Genomic DNA, 16,665 nt, shown 5'->3' with positions numbered 1-16,665 from the left:
GTACACATCATCATTAGATAGTCTTATTGGTTGGCGTGTTAGTACACATCATCATTAGATAGTCTTATTGGTTGGCCGGCGTGTTAGTACACATCATCATTAGATAGTCTTATTGGTTGGCCGGCGTGTTAGTACACATCATCATTAGATAGTCTTATTGGTTGGCCTGCGTGTTAGTACACATCATCATTAGATAGTCTTATTGGTTGGCCGGCGTGTTAATACACATCATCATTAGATAGTCTTATTGGTTGGCCGGCGTGTTAATACACATCATCATTAGATAGTCTTATTGGTTGGCGTGTTAGTACACATCATCATTAGATAGTCTTATTGGTTGGCCGGCGTGTTATTACACATCATCATTAGATAGTCTTATTGGTTGGCGTGTTAGTACACATCATCATTAGATAGTCTTATTGGTTGGCGTGTTAATACACATCATCATTAGATAGTCTTATTGGTTGGCGTGTTAATACACATCATCATTAGATAGTCTTATTGGTTGGCGTGTTAATACACATCATCATTAGATAGTCTTATTGGTTGGCGTGTTAATACACATCATCATTAGATAGTCTTATTGGCCGGCGTGTTAATACACATCATCATTAGATAGTCTTATTGGTTGGCGTGTTAGTACACATCATCATTAGATAGTCTTATTGGTTGGCGTGTTAGTACACATCATCATTAGATAGTCTTATTGGTTGGCGTGTTAATACACATCATCATTAGATAGTCTTATTGGTTGGCCGCGTGTTAATACACATCATCATTAGATAGTCTTATTGGTTGGCCGGCGTGTTAATACACATCATCATTAGATAGTCTTATTGGTTGGCGGGGTTAATACACATCATCATTAGATAGTCTTATTGGTTGGCCGGTGTTAATACACATCATCATTAGATAGTCTTATTGGTTGGCGTGTTAATACACATCATCATTAGATAGTCTTATTGGTTGGCCTGTTAATACACATCATCATTAGATAGTCTTATTGGTTGGCCGTGTTAATACACATCATCATTAGATAGTCTTATTGGTTGGCCGGCGTGTTAATACACATCATCATTAGATAGTCTTATTGGTTGGCCGGCGTGTTAATACACATCATCATTAGATAGTCTTATTGGTTGGCCGGCGTGTTAATACACATCATCATTAGATAGTCTTATTGGTTGGCCGGCGTGTTAATACACATCATCATTAGATAGTCTTATTGGTTGGCCGGCGTGTTAATACACATCATCATTAGATAGTCTTATTGGTTGGCCGGCGTGTTAATACACATCATCATTAGATAGTCTTATTGGTTGGCCGGCGTGTTAATACACATCATCATTAGATAGTCTTATTGGTTGGCCGGCGTGTTAATACACATCATCATTAGATAGTCTTATTGGTTGGCCGGCGTGTTAATACACATCATCATTAGATAGTCTTATTGGTTGGCGTGTTAATACACATCATCATTAGATAGTCTTATTGGTTGGCCGGCGTGTTAATACACATCATCATTAGATAGTCTTATTGGTTGGCCGGCGTGTTAATACACATCATCATTAGATAGTCTTATTGGTTGGCGTGTTAATACACATCATCATTAGATAGTCTTATTGGTTGGCGTGTTAATACACATCATCATTAGATAGTCTTATTGGTTGGCGTGTTAATACACATCATCATTAGATAGTCTTATTGGTTGGCCGGCGTGTTAATACACATCATCATTAGATAGTCTTATTGGTTGGCGTGTTAATACACATCATCATTAGATAGTCTTATTGGTTGGCCGGCGTGTTAATACACATCATCATTAGATAGTCTTATTGGTTGGCCGCGTGTTAATACACATCATCATTAGATAGTCTTATTGGTTGGCGTGTTAATACACATCATCATTAGATAGTCTTATTGGTTGGCGTGTTAATACACATCATCATTAGATAGTCTTATTGGTTGGCTGGCGTGTTAATACACATCATCATTAGATAGTCTTATTGGTTGGCGTGTTAATACACATCATCATTAGATAGTCTTATTGGTTGGCGTGTTAGTACACATCATCATTAGATAGTCTTATTGGTTGGCGTGTTAATACACATCATCATTAGATAGTCTTATTGGTTGGCCGGCGTGTTAGTACACATCATCATTAGATAGTCTTATTGGTTGGCCGGCGTGTTAGTACACATCATCATTAGATAGTCTTATTGGTTGGCCGGTGTGTTAGTTAACTAGATATCTACCTCAAAGGACTTCCCTGATGAAATGAGGATGTATTGTGTTATGTTGGGGTTTTGGTTCTATTTTTAGTCTTCATTTAACTAGGCAAGCCAGTTAAGAACAAATGCTTATTTACAATGACGGCCTACCGAGGAACGGTGGGTTAACTGCCTTGTTCAGGGGCAGAACGACAGATTTTTACCTTGTCAACTCGGGGATTCGATCCAGCAACCTTTTGGTTACTGCCCCAACACTCTAACCACTAGGCTAACTGCCGCCCCAATTTTTTGTTGTCTATTGAATGGAAAAGTCCATCATCGTTTTGCTTCCTCTACATGGTGTGTGTGCATGCCTGAGTGTGTGTACTTGTGCATGTTGGGTGTGTGTGTGTCGGCATCTGTGTTTGAGCAAGCTGCCTCAGGCTAGTGCTGGGAAAAGGGGGGGGGGGGCGGAGTGAGTGGGCGAGAAAACGGAGGGATGGGTGGAAGGGGGAGTGGCGCTTTAAAGTATGATCAACCAGAAAGAGACAGAGGGAGGGGGAAATAAAATAAAGATCTAGAATGAGATTCTTCTCTCGTTATGCCATCCCCTCCTTTTCTCTCTTTCTTTCCCCCCTTCCATCCCTCTCTTTCTGTGCTCTGGGGTCATGGAGAGAGGGAGGGCAGGAGGAATAGAAGGAGAGATGTGGTCTTTCTCTTTCTATCTCACTGTTGGAACTGGAATCAGCTCGTCTTCAGACTCCTCTGTTCCTAAAGAACACGAGGAATCCTTTTCCCTGCTCTTCCAGAACTCTAATGATTAGTGAATTCCCGAATTCTAATTCCCGTTAGAATTCCTGTTAGATTAGTGAATTCCCGTTAGTCTGAATTACTTCTGACTCTCTCCTGACTGTGTGTGTTTGTGTGTGTGTTGGGATTGTTCCGAGGTGTGTTTAAGACTTTTTCTATGGATTTTAAGATGCAGTCTAGATCTAACAGTCTGCTGGACTTCCAGACACGGTATCTCTTACTGGAGAAGATAGCATACTACTGTGTTACTGTGAGGAGGTAACTCTCACACACACACCCTAACTCACGTGGTTGTCCTTGACTGGTTGTCTGTCCTTTTCTGTAGTCTCTTCCCGGTTTCCACCTGTGAGTTATCTTGGTTTCCATGTGCTTGTAAACTCTTGTACTAGCATGAGGTATTAGGTCAGTGTTGGTGATGTCAGAGGGTGGCTTAACTCTTTCCCTGTCAGTGTTCTGGTGATGTCAGAGGGTGGCTTAACTCTTTCCCTGTCAGTGTTCTGGTGATGTCAGAGGGTGGCTTAACTCTTTCTCTGTCAGTGTTCTGGTGATGTCAGAGGGTGGCTTAACTCTTTCCCTGTCAGTGTTCTATTATGTAGCTGTATGTACGTAGTGGGGTCGGTTTATAGCTCTGTGTGTTTATGCAGCTGTATGTACGTAGTGGGGTCGGTGTATAGGACTGTGTTTATGTAGCTGTATGTACGTAGTGGGGTCGGTGTGTTTATGTAGCTGTATGTACGTAGTGGGGTCGGTGTATAGGACTGTGTTTATGTAGCTGTATGTACGTAGTGGGGTCGGTGTATAGGACTGTGTTTATGTAGCTGTATGTACGTAGTGGGGTCGGTGTATAGCTCTGTGTGTTTATGCAGCTGTATGTACGTAGTGGGGTTGGTGTAACTCTTTCTCTGTCAGTGTTCTGGTGATGTACTCTATACTCCTCTGTAAACTGTCCATCGCTGTATACGTGACGCAAGATCCACTGGTTCATGCTTATTTATAAAATCTTCTTAGGCCTCACTCCCCCTTATCAACCGTGTTGTTGTTGTGTTGCTACAGTGATGTGTTGTTGTGTTGCCGCCGTGCTGTGTTGTTGTCTTAGGTCTCTCTTTATGTAGTGTTGTGGTTGGTGTCTCTCGTCGTGTTTTGTCCAAATGTTTATTTTGAATCCCAGCTCCCGGCCCGGCAGGGGGCCTTATGCCTCTTGGTAGGCCGTCTTTGTGAATAAGAAGTGGTTCTTAATTGACTTGCCTCGTTAAATCAAACCATGTTAGAGGACCTTTAACTTTTTATCTGTTAGACTATGTCTGTTTTTACTGTGTGTGTGTGTGTTAGCGAAGTGTGTGTGTGTGTGTGTGTGTGTGTGTCTGTGTGTGTGTGTGTTAGCGCAGTGTGTGTGTGTGTTAGCGCAGTGTGTGTGTGTGTGTGTGTGTGTGTTAGCGCAGTGTGTGTGTGTGTTAGGGCAGTGTGTGTGTTGTTTGGGGAAGTCCAGTTTGGTGGTTAATCTGGGCAGCCAGTGTGTGCAGGGGTCGGTATATAGATCTGTGTGAGTTAGGGTAGTGTGTGTGTGTGTATGTTGGAAAGTCCAGTTCTGTTGATTAGTCAGTGAGACGGTAGGCTGATATGCCTATGTGTGCAGGGGTCAGTGTATAGGACTGTGTTTATGTAGCTGTATGTACGTAGTGGGGTCGGTGTATAGCTCTGTGTGTTTATGTAGCTGTATGTACGTAGTGGGGTCGGTGTGTTTATGTAGCTGTATGTACGTAGTGGGGTCGGTGTGTTTATGTAGCTGTATGTACGTAGTGGGGTCGGTGTGTTCATGTAGCTGTATGTACGTAGTGGGGTCGGTGTGTTTATGCAGCTGTATGTACGTAGTGGGGTCGGTGTGTTCATGTAGCTGTATGTACGTAGTGGGGTCGGTGTGTTTATGTAGCTGTATGTATGTATGTAGTGGGGTCAGTGTATAGGACTGTGTTTATGTAGCTGTATGTACGTAGTGGGGTCGGTGTATAGGACTGTGTGTTTATGCAGCTGTATGTACGTAGTGGGGTCGGTGTATAGGACTGTGTGTTTATGTAGCTGTATGTACGTGAGCTGTGATGATGACGTTACTCTTCCTCCCCCTCCTAAAGAATCCAGTGTGCTGTGATGATGACGTTACTCTTCCTCCCCTCCTAGAGAATCCAGTGTGCTGTGATGATGACGTTACTCTTCCTCCCCCTCCTAGAGAATCCAGTGGGCTGTGATGATGACGTTACTCTTCCTCCCCTCCTAGAGAATCCAGTGGGCTGTGATGATGACGTTACTCTTCCTCCCCTCCTAGAGAATTCAGTGGGCTGTGATGATGACGTTACTCTTCCTCCCCCCTCCTAGAGAATTCAGTGTGCTGTGATGATGACGATGATGACGTTACTCTTCCTCCCCTCCTAGAGAATCCAGTGGTCTGTGATGATGAAGTTACTCTTCCTCCCCTCCTAGAGAATCCAGTGGGCTGTGATGATGATGACGATGATGACGTTACTCTTCCTCCCCTCCTAGAGAATCCAGTGGGCTGTGATGATGACGTTACTCTTCCTAGAGAATCCAGTGGGCTGTGATGATGACCATGATGACGTTACTCTTCCTCCTCCCTCCAGAGAGTCCAGCGTTTTGTGTGATGGCCTGAGAGGGCTTCCCAGTCTAGCCTGCCTCCTCTCCCGGGTCCAAACTGTCTGACTGGGACTCCCCCCCTCCCCGCCTGCTACGCCCTGCCTCCGTCGCCATGGGAGACGGCCTGGAGGCGGGCAGCAGCTTAGACCCCGCCCCCCGCACCCTCTCCTGTGACCCCCCGCCCCCTGAGACATGGAACCCCTCGAGGCCTAAACGACAGACCAACCAGCTACAGGTAGTGTGTGTGTGTGTGTCTTTCTCGAAGACTTTGAATACTGATACTGTACTGTTTGATGGATTGGTTGGACGGTCGGGGCCATATAAAATATTTTATATATTTTAGCCTTATTCCGTGGAGTTTTTTCAGGGTTCCGTTTTTCTCAGTTTTCGCTCTCAAACTCACACTTTTTTTAATAGAACAAAATTTGATATTCAGTCCACATCAATGCTTAAACCACATCATCACTAGAGGTCGACCGAATATGATTTTTCAACGCCGATACCGATTATTGGAGGACCAACAAAGCCGATACCGATTAATCGGCCGATTTAATTTTTTTAAATTTATATATTTGTAATACTGACAATTACAACAATACTGAATGAACACTTTTATTTTAACTTAATATAATACATCAATAAAATCTATTTAGCCTCAAATAAATAATGAAACATGTTCAATTTGGTTTAAATAATGCAAAAACACAGTGTTGGAGAAGAAAGTAAAAGTGCAATATGTGCCATGTAAAAAAGCTAAGTTCCTTGCGCAGAACATGAGAACATATGAAAGCTGGTGGTTCCTTTTAACATGAGTCTTCAATATTCCCAGGTAAGAAGTTTTAGGTTGTTGTTATTATAGACTACTTCTCTCTATACCATTTGTATTTCAAATAACGTTGAATATTGGATGTTCTTGTAGACACTATAGTATTGCCAGCCTAATTTCGGGAGTTGATAGGCTTGAAGTCATAAACAGCGCAATGCTTGAAGCAGAGCAAAGAGCTGCTGGTAAACACAGGAATGTGCTGTTTGAATGAATGTTTACGAGCCTGCTGCTGCCTACCACCGCGCAGTCAGACTGCTCTATCAAATATCAAATCATAGACTTAATTATAATATAATAACACACAGAAATACGAGCCTTAGGTCATCAATATGGTCAAATCCAGAAACGATCATTTCGAAAACAAGACAGTTTATTCTTTCAGTGAAATACGGAACCGTTCCGTATTTTATCTAACGGGTGGCATCCATAAGTCTAAATATTGCTGTTACATTGCACAACCTTCAATGTTATGTCATAATTATGTACAATTCTGGAAAATTAATTACTGTCTTTGTTAGGAAGAAATGGTCTTCACACAGTTCACAACGAGCCAGGCGGCCCAAACTGCTGCATATACCCTGACTCTGCTTGCACAGAACGCAAGAGAAGTGACACAATTTCCCTAGTTAAAAGAAATTCATGTTAGCAGGCAATATTACCTAAATATGCAGGTTTTTAAAAATGTATACTTGTGTATTGATTTTAAGAAAGGCATTGATGTTTATGGTTAGGTACATTGGTGTAACGACAGTGCTTTTTTTTGCGAATGCGTTTGTTAAATCATCACCTGTTTGGCGAAGTAGGCTGTGATTCGATGATAAATTAACAGGCACCACATTGATTATATGCAACGCAGGCTTGGCTCCGTGCCTCACTCGCGTAACAGGTAGTCAGCCTGCCACTCAGTCTCCTCGTGGAGTGCAATGTAACCGGCCATAATCGGCGTAACAGGTAGTCAGCCTGCCACTCAGTCTCCTCGTGGAGTGCAATGTAACCGGCCATAATCGGCGTAACAGGTAGTCAGCCTGCCACTCAGTCTCCTCGTGGAGTGCAATGTAACCGGCCATAATCGGCGTAACAGGTAGTCAGCCTGCCACTCAGTCTCCTCGTGGAGTGCAATGTAACCGGCCATAATCGGTGTAACAGGTAGTCAGCCTGCCACTCAGTCTCCTCGTGGAGTGCAATGTAACCGGCCATAATCGGCGTAACAGGTAGTCAGCCTGCCACTCAGTCTCCTCGTGGAGTGCAATGTAACCGGCCATAATCGGCGTAACAGGTAGTCAGCCTGCCACTCAGTCTCCTCGTGGAGTGCAATGTAACCGGCCATAATCGGCGTAACAGGTAGTCAGCCTGCCACTCAGTCTCCTCGTGGAGTGCAATGTAACCGGCCATAATCGGCGTAACAGGTAGTCAGCCTGCCACTCAGTCTCCTCGTGGAGTGCAATGTAACCGGCCATAATCGGTGTAACAGGTAGTCAGCCTGCCACTCAGTCTCCTCGTGGAGTGCAATGTAACCGGCCATAATCGGCGTAACAGGTAGTCAGCCTGCCACTCAGTCTCCTCGTGGAGTGCAATGTAACCGGCCATAATCGTTGTCCGAAAATGCCGATTTACCGATTGTTATGAAAACTTGAAATCGGCCCTAATTAATCGGCCATTCCGATTTAATCGGTCGACCTCTAATCATGACACCACTTTTGAGGTCTGGGAAAAATGTAATTCAACTGTGCACCAGCCTGAGACCGTTGATTGGTTAGCGATGTTTCTGTAGCACTCGTGACTGCAGAGTTGGCTAAACAAAATGGCCACTGGATTGATGTAAATAATCATGACATCATTCTGCCAGGTAGACATACGCTACTTTGTAGTTAACATTTAATAGATAAGGTTTCTGGGAAAGCCTGTTCATCTACCAGAAGGTTATCATTAACATCATCGCTAACGGCTACACAAATTGGTAGACCAAAAGCACACAGACGGGAATTCCTGTGCTGTTGCCTCTTCGGGAGAGAGAGAAGGAGAGAGAGAGGGGGGAGGGAGAGGGAGGGAGGGAGGGAGAAATCACTGATGCATTTTGAAGTTCAATACATTTAGTTGATTTCCTACTGAGTTCTTCAATAATTTTTTTTTATATTGTTGAATTCTGTTTGAATATCTGGATTCCATGATTCTGTCTGTGTTCTCCCCATTGCAGATTTATAGGGCCCTAGTTGGTTGATTGATGGGTTGGTTGGTTCAGTGGTGGGTTGGTTCAGTGGTGGGTTGATTGATTGAGTGGTGGGTTGGTAATAGGTTTATTGTGTTGCAGTACCTGTTGAAGGTGCTGTTGAAGACGCTGTGGAAACATAACTTCTCATGGCCCTTCCAGGCTCCCGTAGATGCCATCAAACTCGGCCTGCCTGTAAGTAGTGTGTGTGTGTGTGTGTGTGGAGGGGAACAATCACTTCTTATCGCTCCTCCAGGCTACGGTAGAGTGGGATAGAGATGGAGGTGAAAGGGAGACATGGGGGAGAGAGAGTTGAGGGAGAGAGACTTTCTTTCCCTTTCTATCTCTCTCTCTCCATCCCTCTCTCCTCCATGCCTCTCTCCTCCCTCCCTCTAACCCTCCTCTCTCTCCCCACCCCCTCTCTCCCCCTCTTTCCCTCTTCCCCACTTCCTCTGTCCTCCCTCTCTCTCTCCCTCCTCCTCCCCTCTCCAGGATTACTATCAGATCATCAAGGTTCCTATGGATATGGGGACCATCAAGAAGAGACTGGAGAACAGCTACTATTGGAACGCCCAGGAATGTATACAAGACTTCAACACCATGTTCACCAACTGTTACATCTACAACAAGGTACAGTGAACACACACACACACACACACACACACAGACACAAATCTGATAGTAGGGCTAGGGCTAACTGACGTGTGTGTGTGTGTGTGTGTGTGTGTGTGTGTGTGTGTGTGTGTGTGTGTGTGTGTGTGTGTGTGTGTGTGTGTGTGTGTGTGTGTGTGTGTGTGTGTGCAGCCTGGTGATGACATAGTGTTGATGGCAGAGGCTCTAGAGAAGATGTTTCTTCAGAAGATCTCTGAGATGCCCCAGGAGGAGACTGAGATCCCCATGGTTACCAAGGGGCGGAGGGCGGGGCAGAGAGAAGCAGGTACGGTGTAGGGAGAGTGGCTTTTAGTTCCAACGGTCTGATTTTGTTCTGATGGGAACATTCAGACCACTGTTGTCATTACTGATGGAGGGATTCAGACCACTGTTGTCACTACTGATGGAGGGTTTCAGATCACTGTTGTCACTACTGATGGAGCGATTCAGATCACTGTTGTCACTACTGATGGAGGGATTCAGATCACTGTTGTCATTACTGATGGAGGGATTCAGATCACTGTTGTCATTACTGATGGAGGGATTCAGATCACTGTTGTCACTACTGATGGAGGGATTCAGATCACTGTTGTCACTACTGATGGAGGGATTCAGATCACTGTTGTCACTACTGATGGAGGGATTCAGATCACTGTTGTCACTACTGATGGAGGGATTCAGATCACTGTTGTCACTACTGATGGAGGGATTCAGATCACTGTTGTCATTACTGATGGAGGGATTCAGATCACTGTTGTCACTACTGATGGAGGGATTCAGATCACTGTTGTCACTACTGATGGAGGGATTCAGATCACTGTTGTCATTACTGATGGAGGGATTCAGATCACTGTTGTCATTACTGATGGGGGCGATTCAGATCACTGTTGTCATTACTGATGGAGGGATTCAGATCACTGTTGTCATTACTGATGGAGGGATTCAGATCACTGTTGTCACTACTGATGGAGGGATTCAGATCACTGTTGTCACTACTGATGGAGGGATTCAGATCACTGTTGTCACTACTGATGGAGGGATTCAGATCACTGTTGTCACTACTGATGGAGGGATTCAGATCACTGTTGTCATTACTGATGGAGTGCTTTCTCTCCTTCTCTTCTGTTCCTTTCTTGTCTTCCTCTCTCTGTTTCTTATTCTCTCTTATATTTTACTCTGGGTGGACTTCCACCCCCCCTCTCTCTCTCTCTCTCTCTCTCTCTCCATCCCCTCCCTGTCTGTTTCTCTCTACCCCCCCTCTCTCTCTCCATCCCCTCCCTGTCTGTTTCTCTCCACCCCCCCCTCTCTCTCTCCATCCCCTCCCTGTCTGTTTCTCTCTACCCCCCCTCTCTCTCTCTCTCTCTCCATCCCCCCTCTCTCTCTCTCTCTCTCTCTCCATCCCCTCCCTGTCTGTTTCTCTCTACCCCCCCTCTCTCCTCCTCTCCAGGTCTCCTGTCTAAGTCTGACTCCGGCCAGGATTCATCTCCCTCCTCCACCCCCCACACCCGAGGTTTCTCCTCCCCGTCGCCTGGCCCTCAGACTCGGGGTCTCCCCGTATCCCAGGGGCCCCCCACCCTCCCCCTTGCCCTCCCCCCTCAGTCCCAGCCCCCTCGCGTTCCCCCCACCCCTCCCTCCCACGCCCCCCAGCTGGGACCCCCCTTCCTCGTCAGCTCTCTGGATGTCCTGGCCCAGGGCCTCACCTCCGTACCCCACCACCCCCCAGCCCTCCCAGGCCTTCACCCTGCTGCCCCACCCATTCTTCAGAGCATCGCACCGCCAGCTAAGGTGAGGAGACCAGAAGGGAGGAAAGAAGGGGTGGGGGTTACGGGAATCTGAAAGTGTGTGGTCGAGCTGAACGAGGAGTCAAACGTATATTAATTGACGTCTGTTTGATATGGGAAGTCTCTCTCTTTCCTCCAGTCATGCTCTGAGATGTTCCCATGTACCGTCATTATCTTACTGGTAGTTGAATGTCTCTTCATTCCTGGCCCCGGGGACCCAGCTGGGACCATGTTTACTTTTGTACTTTTAGCACAGCTACTTATCAACTCATCATGCTTAGGGGAATGTGTGGTCTTGTCTTGACCTCTAGCCCCTGACCTTTAACCCCCCCCTGCAGCAGAGGAAGAGCCAGAAGAGGAAGGCTGACACCACCACACCCACCGCCAACGACCAGCTCAGCGAGTCGTCTCCCGTGGCGACAGAGCCCCCCCGCCCCCGCCGTGAGAGCAGCAGCCGCCCGCTGAAGCAGCCCAAACGAGACCCCGCCCAGCCCGACTCCCAGGGGGTCCCTGGGGACGGAGCGTTAACGAGTCACGGCGGGAGCCCCAAGCGCCAGGTATTATTCTCCTAATAAAATAAAAAGGTTAAAACAGTGGGGGGCGGCAGTAGAGAAGCTGGCCAACCAGAAGGTTCAAATCACTGATGTATATTAACACCTGATGTCTGTACAGGGTTGTATCTGTCTGTCTGTACAGGGTTAGGGTTGTATGTGTCTGTCTGTACAGGGTTGTATGTGTCTGTCTGTACAGGGTTAGGGTTGTCTGTCTGTACAGCTGACGACACATTTCTCATATGGATTAATAAAGTCTTCTTTCTTCTGTCTTCCTTTTCCTTCCTTTTTCCTCTCCTCCGTCTCCCTCTCCTCCCCTCTCCTCCCCTCTTCCTCTCTCCTCCTCTCCTCCTCTCTTCCCCTCTTCCCCTCTTCCCCTCTTCCCCTCTTCCCCTCTTCCTCTCTTCCTCTCTTCCTCTCTTCCTCTCTTCCTCTCTTCCCCTCTTCCCCTCTTCCCCTCTCCCCCTCTCCCCCTCTTCCTCTCTTCCCCTCTTCCCCTCTCCTCCTCCCCTACCCTCTTCCCCTCTCCTCCTCTCATACCCTCTTCCCCTCTCCTCCTCTCCTACCCTCTTCCCCTCTCCTCCTCTCTTCCCCTCTCTTCCCCTCTCCTCCTCTTCTAGGAGCAGCTGCTGTTCTGTGGCGGTCTTATCAGAGACATGATGTCTAAGAAACACATTGCGTACGCGTGGCCCTTCTACAAGCCTGTCGACGCGCACGCCCTCGGCCTCCACGACTACCACCACATCATCAAACACCCTATGGACCTCGGAACCGTCAAGGTGAGCTCATCAAAAGTGGACCCTCACTCACTCATTGTTCATTAGATGAGTGATGATGTCATCAGCAGTGGACCTCCCAGCTGTCTGAGAGGAAGTCCAGACAGACCATAGAGGAACATCTATCTGCTCCTCCTATAGATCTGAATACATTGAAGGTGTAGCACCAGGGGGTTCTGGGTAATACATTGAAGGTGTAGCACCAGGGGGTTCTGGGTAATACATTGAAGGTGTAGCACCAGGGGGTTATTGGGTAATACATTGAAGGTGTAGCACCAGGGGGTTCTGGGTAATACATTGAAGGTGTAGCATCAGGGGGTTATTGGGTAATGCATTGAAGGTATAGCACCAGGGGGTTCTGGGTAATACATTGAAGGTGTAGCACCAGGGGGTTCTGTGTAATACATTGAAGGTCTAGCATCAGGGGGTTCTGGGTAATACATTGAAGGTGTAGCACCAAGGCGTTCTGGGTAATACATTGAAGGTGTAGCACCAGGGGGTTATTGGGTGTTTATGTTTTCACCAGGCGCATCGGAATTCGGTAAGAAGGACACACTGTTGCATCCTCTAGTTGAATGCTCTGAATGTGATTTGTGTCATTCTGAGCACCTTGGGTGGGCGCCCTAATGGGTTATGTACCCAATGCATATGGATCCGGTACATTAAAATGCTGCCGGTCAAATGTACGGCACCACATTTTCCTAACTGAAACCCTGGGTTTCACATCCTGGTTGTGTTAATGGGTAACCATGTCTCTGTCCCCTCACTGTGTCTCTGTCCCCTCACTGTGTCTCTGTCCCCTCACTGTGTCTCTGTCCCCTCACTGTGTCTCTGTCCCCTCACTGTGTCTCTGTCCCCTCACTGTGTCTCTGTCCCCTCACTGTGTCTCTGTCCCCTCACTGTGTCTCTGTCCCCTCACTGTGTCTCTGTCCCCTCAGGATAAGATGGACAACAGGCGGTACAGAGACGCTCAGCACTTTGCTGCTGATGTCCGGCTGATGTTCTCCAACTGTTACAAATACAACCCCCCAGACCATGACGTGGTCAACATGGCACGTACTCTACAGGTAAACTACACAACACTACACAACGTGGTCAATATGGCACGTACACTACAGGTAAACTACACAACCCCCCAGACCATGACGTGGTCAACATGGCACGTACTCTACAGGTAAACTACACAACACTACACAACGTGGTCAATATGGCACGTACACTACAGGTAAACTACACAACCCCCCAGACCATGACGTGGTCAACATGGCACGTACTCTACAGGTAAACTACACAACACTACACAACGTGGTCAATATGGCACGCACACTACAGGTAAACTACACAACACTACACAACGTGGTCAATATGACACGCACTCTACAGGTAAACTACACAACGTGGTCAATATGGCACGCACACTACAGGTAAACTACACAACACTACACAACGTGGTCAATATGGCACGCACACTACAGGTAAACTACACAACACTACACAACGTGGTCAACATGGCACGCACACTACAGGTACACTACACAACGTGGTCAACATGGCACGCACTCTACAGGTAAACTACACAACACTACACAACGTGGTCAACATGGCACGTACACTACAGGTAAACTACACAACCCCCCAGACCATGACGTGGTCAACATGGCACGTACTCTACAGGTAAACTACACAACACTACACAACGTGGTCAACATGGCACGTACACTACAGGTAAACTACACAACCCCCCAGACCATGACGTGGTCAACATGGCACGTACTCTACAGGTAAACTACACAACACTACACAACGTGGTCAATATGGCACGCACTCTACAGGTAAACTACACAACACTACACAGCATGGTCAATATGACACGCACACTACAGGTAAACTACACAACACTACACAACGTGGTCAATATGGCACGCACTCTACAGGTAAACTACACAACACTACACAGCATGGTCAATATGACACGCACACTACAGGTAAACTACACAACACTACACAACGTGGTCAATATGGCACGCACTCTACAGGTAAACTACACAACACTACACAGCATGGTCAATATGACACGCACACTACAGGTAAACTACACAACGTGGTCAATATGGCACGCACTCTACAGGTAAACTACACAACACTACACAGCGTGGTCAATATGGCACGCACTCTACAGGTAAACTACACAACACTACACAGCATGGTCAATATGACACGCACACTACAGGTAAACTACACAACACTACACAACGTGGTCAATATGGCACGCACACTACAGGTAAACTACACAACACTACACAGCATGGTCAATATGACACGCACTCTACAGGTAAACTACACAACGTGGTCAATATGGCACGCACTACAGGTAAACTACACAACACTACACAACATGGTCAATATGGCACGCACACTACAGGTAAACTACACAACACTACACAATGTGGTCAACATGGCACGCACACTACAGGTAAACTACACAACACTACACAACGTGGTCAACATGGCACGCACACTACAGGTAAACGACACAACACTACACAACGTGGTCAACATGGCACGCACTCTACAGGTACACTACACAACGTGGTCAATATGGCACGCACTCTACAGGTAAACTACACAACACTACACAACGTGGTCAACATGGCACGTACACTACAGGTAAACTACACAACCCCCCAGACCATGACGTGGTCAACATGGCACGCACACTACAGGTAAACGACACAAAACTACACAACGTGGTCAACATGGCACGCACACTACAGGTAAACGACACAAAACTACACAACGTGGTCAATATGGCACGTACACTACAGGTAAACTACACAACCCCCCAGACCATGACGTGGTCAACATGGCACGCACACTACAGGTAAACTACACAACACTACACAACGTGGTCAATATGGCACGCACACTACAGGTAAACTACACACCGTGATCTATATGGCACGCACACTACAGGTAAACTACACAACACTACACAACGTGGTCAATATGGCACGCACACTACAGGTAAACGACACAACACTACACAACGTGGTCAATATGGCACGTAAACTACACAACATGGTTGCTATCGCATGCAAATTACAGGTAAACTACACAGCATGGTTGCTATGGCACGCAAACTACAGGTACGCTACACAGCGTGGTTGCTATGGCACGCAAACTACAGGTAAACTACACAGCATGGTTGCTATGGCACGCAAACTACAGGTAAACTACACAGCATGGTTGCTATGGCATGCAAATTACAGGTAAACTACACAACATGGTTGCTATCGCATGCAAATTACAGGTAAACTACACAGCATGGTTGCTATGGCACGCAAACTACAGGTACGCTACACAGCGTGGTTGCTATGGCACGCAAACTACAGGTACGCTACACAGCGTGGTTGCTATGGCACGCACTCTACAGGTAAACTACACAGCATGGTTGCTATGGCACGCACGCTACAGGTAAACTACACAACATGGCTGCTATGGCACGCACGCTACAGGTAAATTACAGAACATGGTTGCTATGGCACGCAAGCTACAGGTAAACTACAGAACATGGTTGCTATGGCACGCAAACTACACAACATGGTTGCTATGACATGCAAACTACAGGTAAACTACACATTGTTAAAGGAATTTTAATTCCTATGTTTATCAACCAATTCAATTAAAACACTCTGTCCATACATAAGAATTTGTAAGATACTTATCAGCATAAAATGGACAGAAACCAGTCTTAAAATCAATCAATCAATAGCGTTTATTCTCGAGAGTACTGAATCATAGTACAATTTACATCAGGTTATATAATAAAGATGATGTCATAAGTTTTAATGTCCATCCTCCTCTAGAATACAATGGCAATACAGTTCACAGCCTCATTACTGTCTGCCACCTGTTAAACTATCTGCAACCAACCCAAGGTCTCTCCCCTCCCTGGGTAGAGACAGAATGTCCTGTAAGGAACACAGCATTCCAGCCTGTCTGAAGATAACTCCATTCTTTCTAATAAGGAACACATTACATTCAGCATTATGATTATAATAAGTTTCATTCATACAGTAACATCTAAGTCAAATGTATACATATTTTAGTCATTAAACACAAAAATCCCATAACAACAACTACACAAACTACAGGTGAACAACTACAACACATCTGACAATCATAACAAACAAACAATACAACCAACCAAC

At 46.2% G+C, this 16,665-nt stretch overlaps 1 protein-coding gene across 8 annotated transcripts in view; it reads left to right on the top strand.

Moving 5' to 3' along the window:
* The window catches only part of LOC120019680 (bromodomain-containing protein 3-like), a 52,252-nt gene that overhangs the window by 8,834 nt on the left and 26,753 nt on the right, over positions 1–16,665 (top strand). For 6 of the 8 annotated variants that reach the window (XR_005472351.1, XM_038963073.1, XM_038963081.1 and 3 more), the window contains exons 3-10: positions 5,651–5,898; positions 8,798–8,890; positions 9,188–9,325; positions 9,500–9,632; positions 10,794–11,131; positions 11,439–11,684; positions 12,299–12,457; positions 13,393–13,521. Coding sequence is in view for 7 of the 8 variants with exons in the window: in XM_038963073.1 (XP_038819001.1) it covers positions 5,776–5,898; positions 8,798–8,890; positions 9,188–9,325; positions 9,500–9,632; positions 10,794–11,131; positions 11,439–11,684; positions 12,299–12,457; positions 13,393–13,521 (1,359 nt within the window). In the remaining variant the exon portion in view is untranslated. Of the gene's footprint in view, positions 1–5,650; positions 5,899–8,797; positions 8,891–9,187; positions 9,326–9,499; positions 9,633–10,793; positions 11,132–11,438; positions 11,685–12,298; positions 12,458–13,392; positions 13,522–16,665 lie in introns of those variants that run through there. The other 2 variants (XM_038963097.1, XM_038963105.1) reach the window with 2 other exon arrangements.

Source organism: Salvelinus namaycush, chromosome 2 (genome assembly GCF_016432855.1).
Source record: "Salvelinus namaycush isolate Seneca chromosome 2, SaNama_1.0, whole genome shotgun sequence".
NCBI lineage: Eukaryota > Metazoa > Chordata > Actinopteri > Salmoniformes > Salmonidae > Salvelinus > Salvelinus namaycush.
This window is presented reverse-complemented; position numbering and strand designations above follow the sequence as displayed.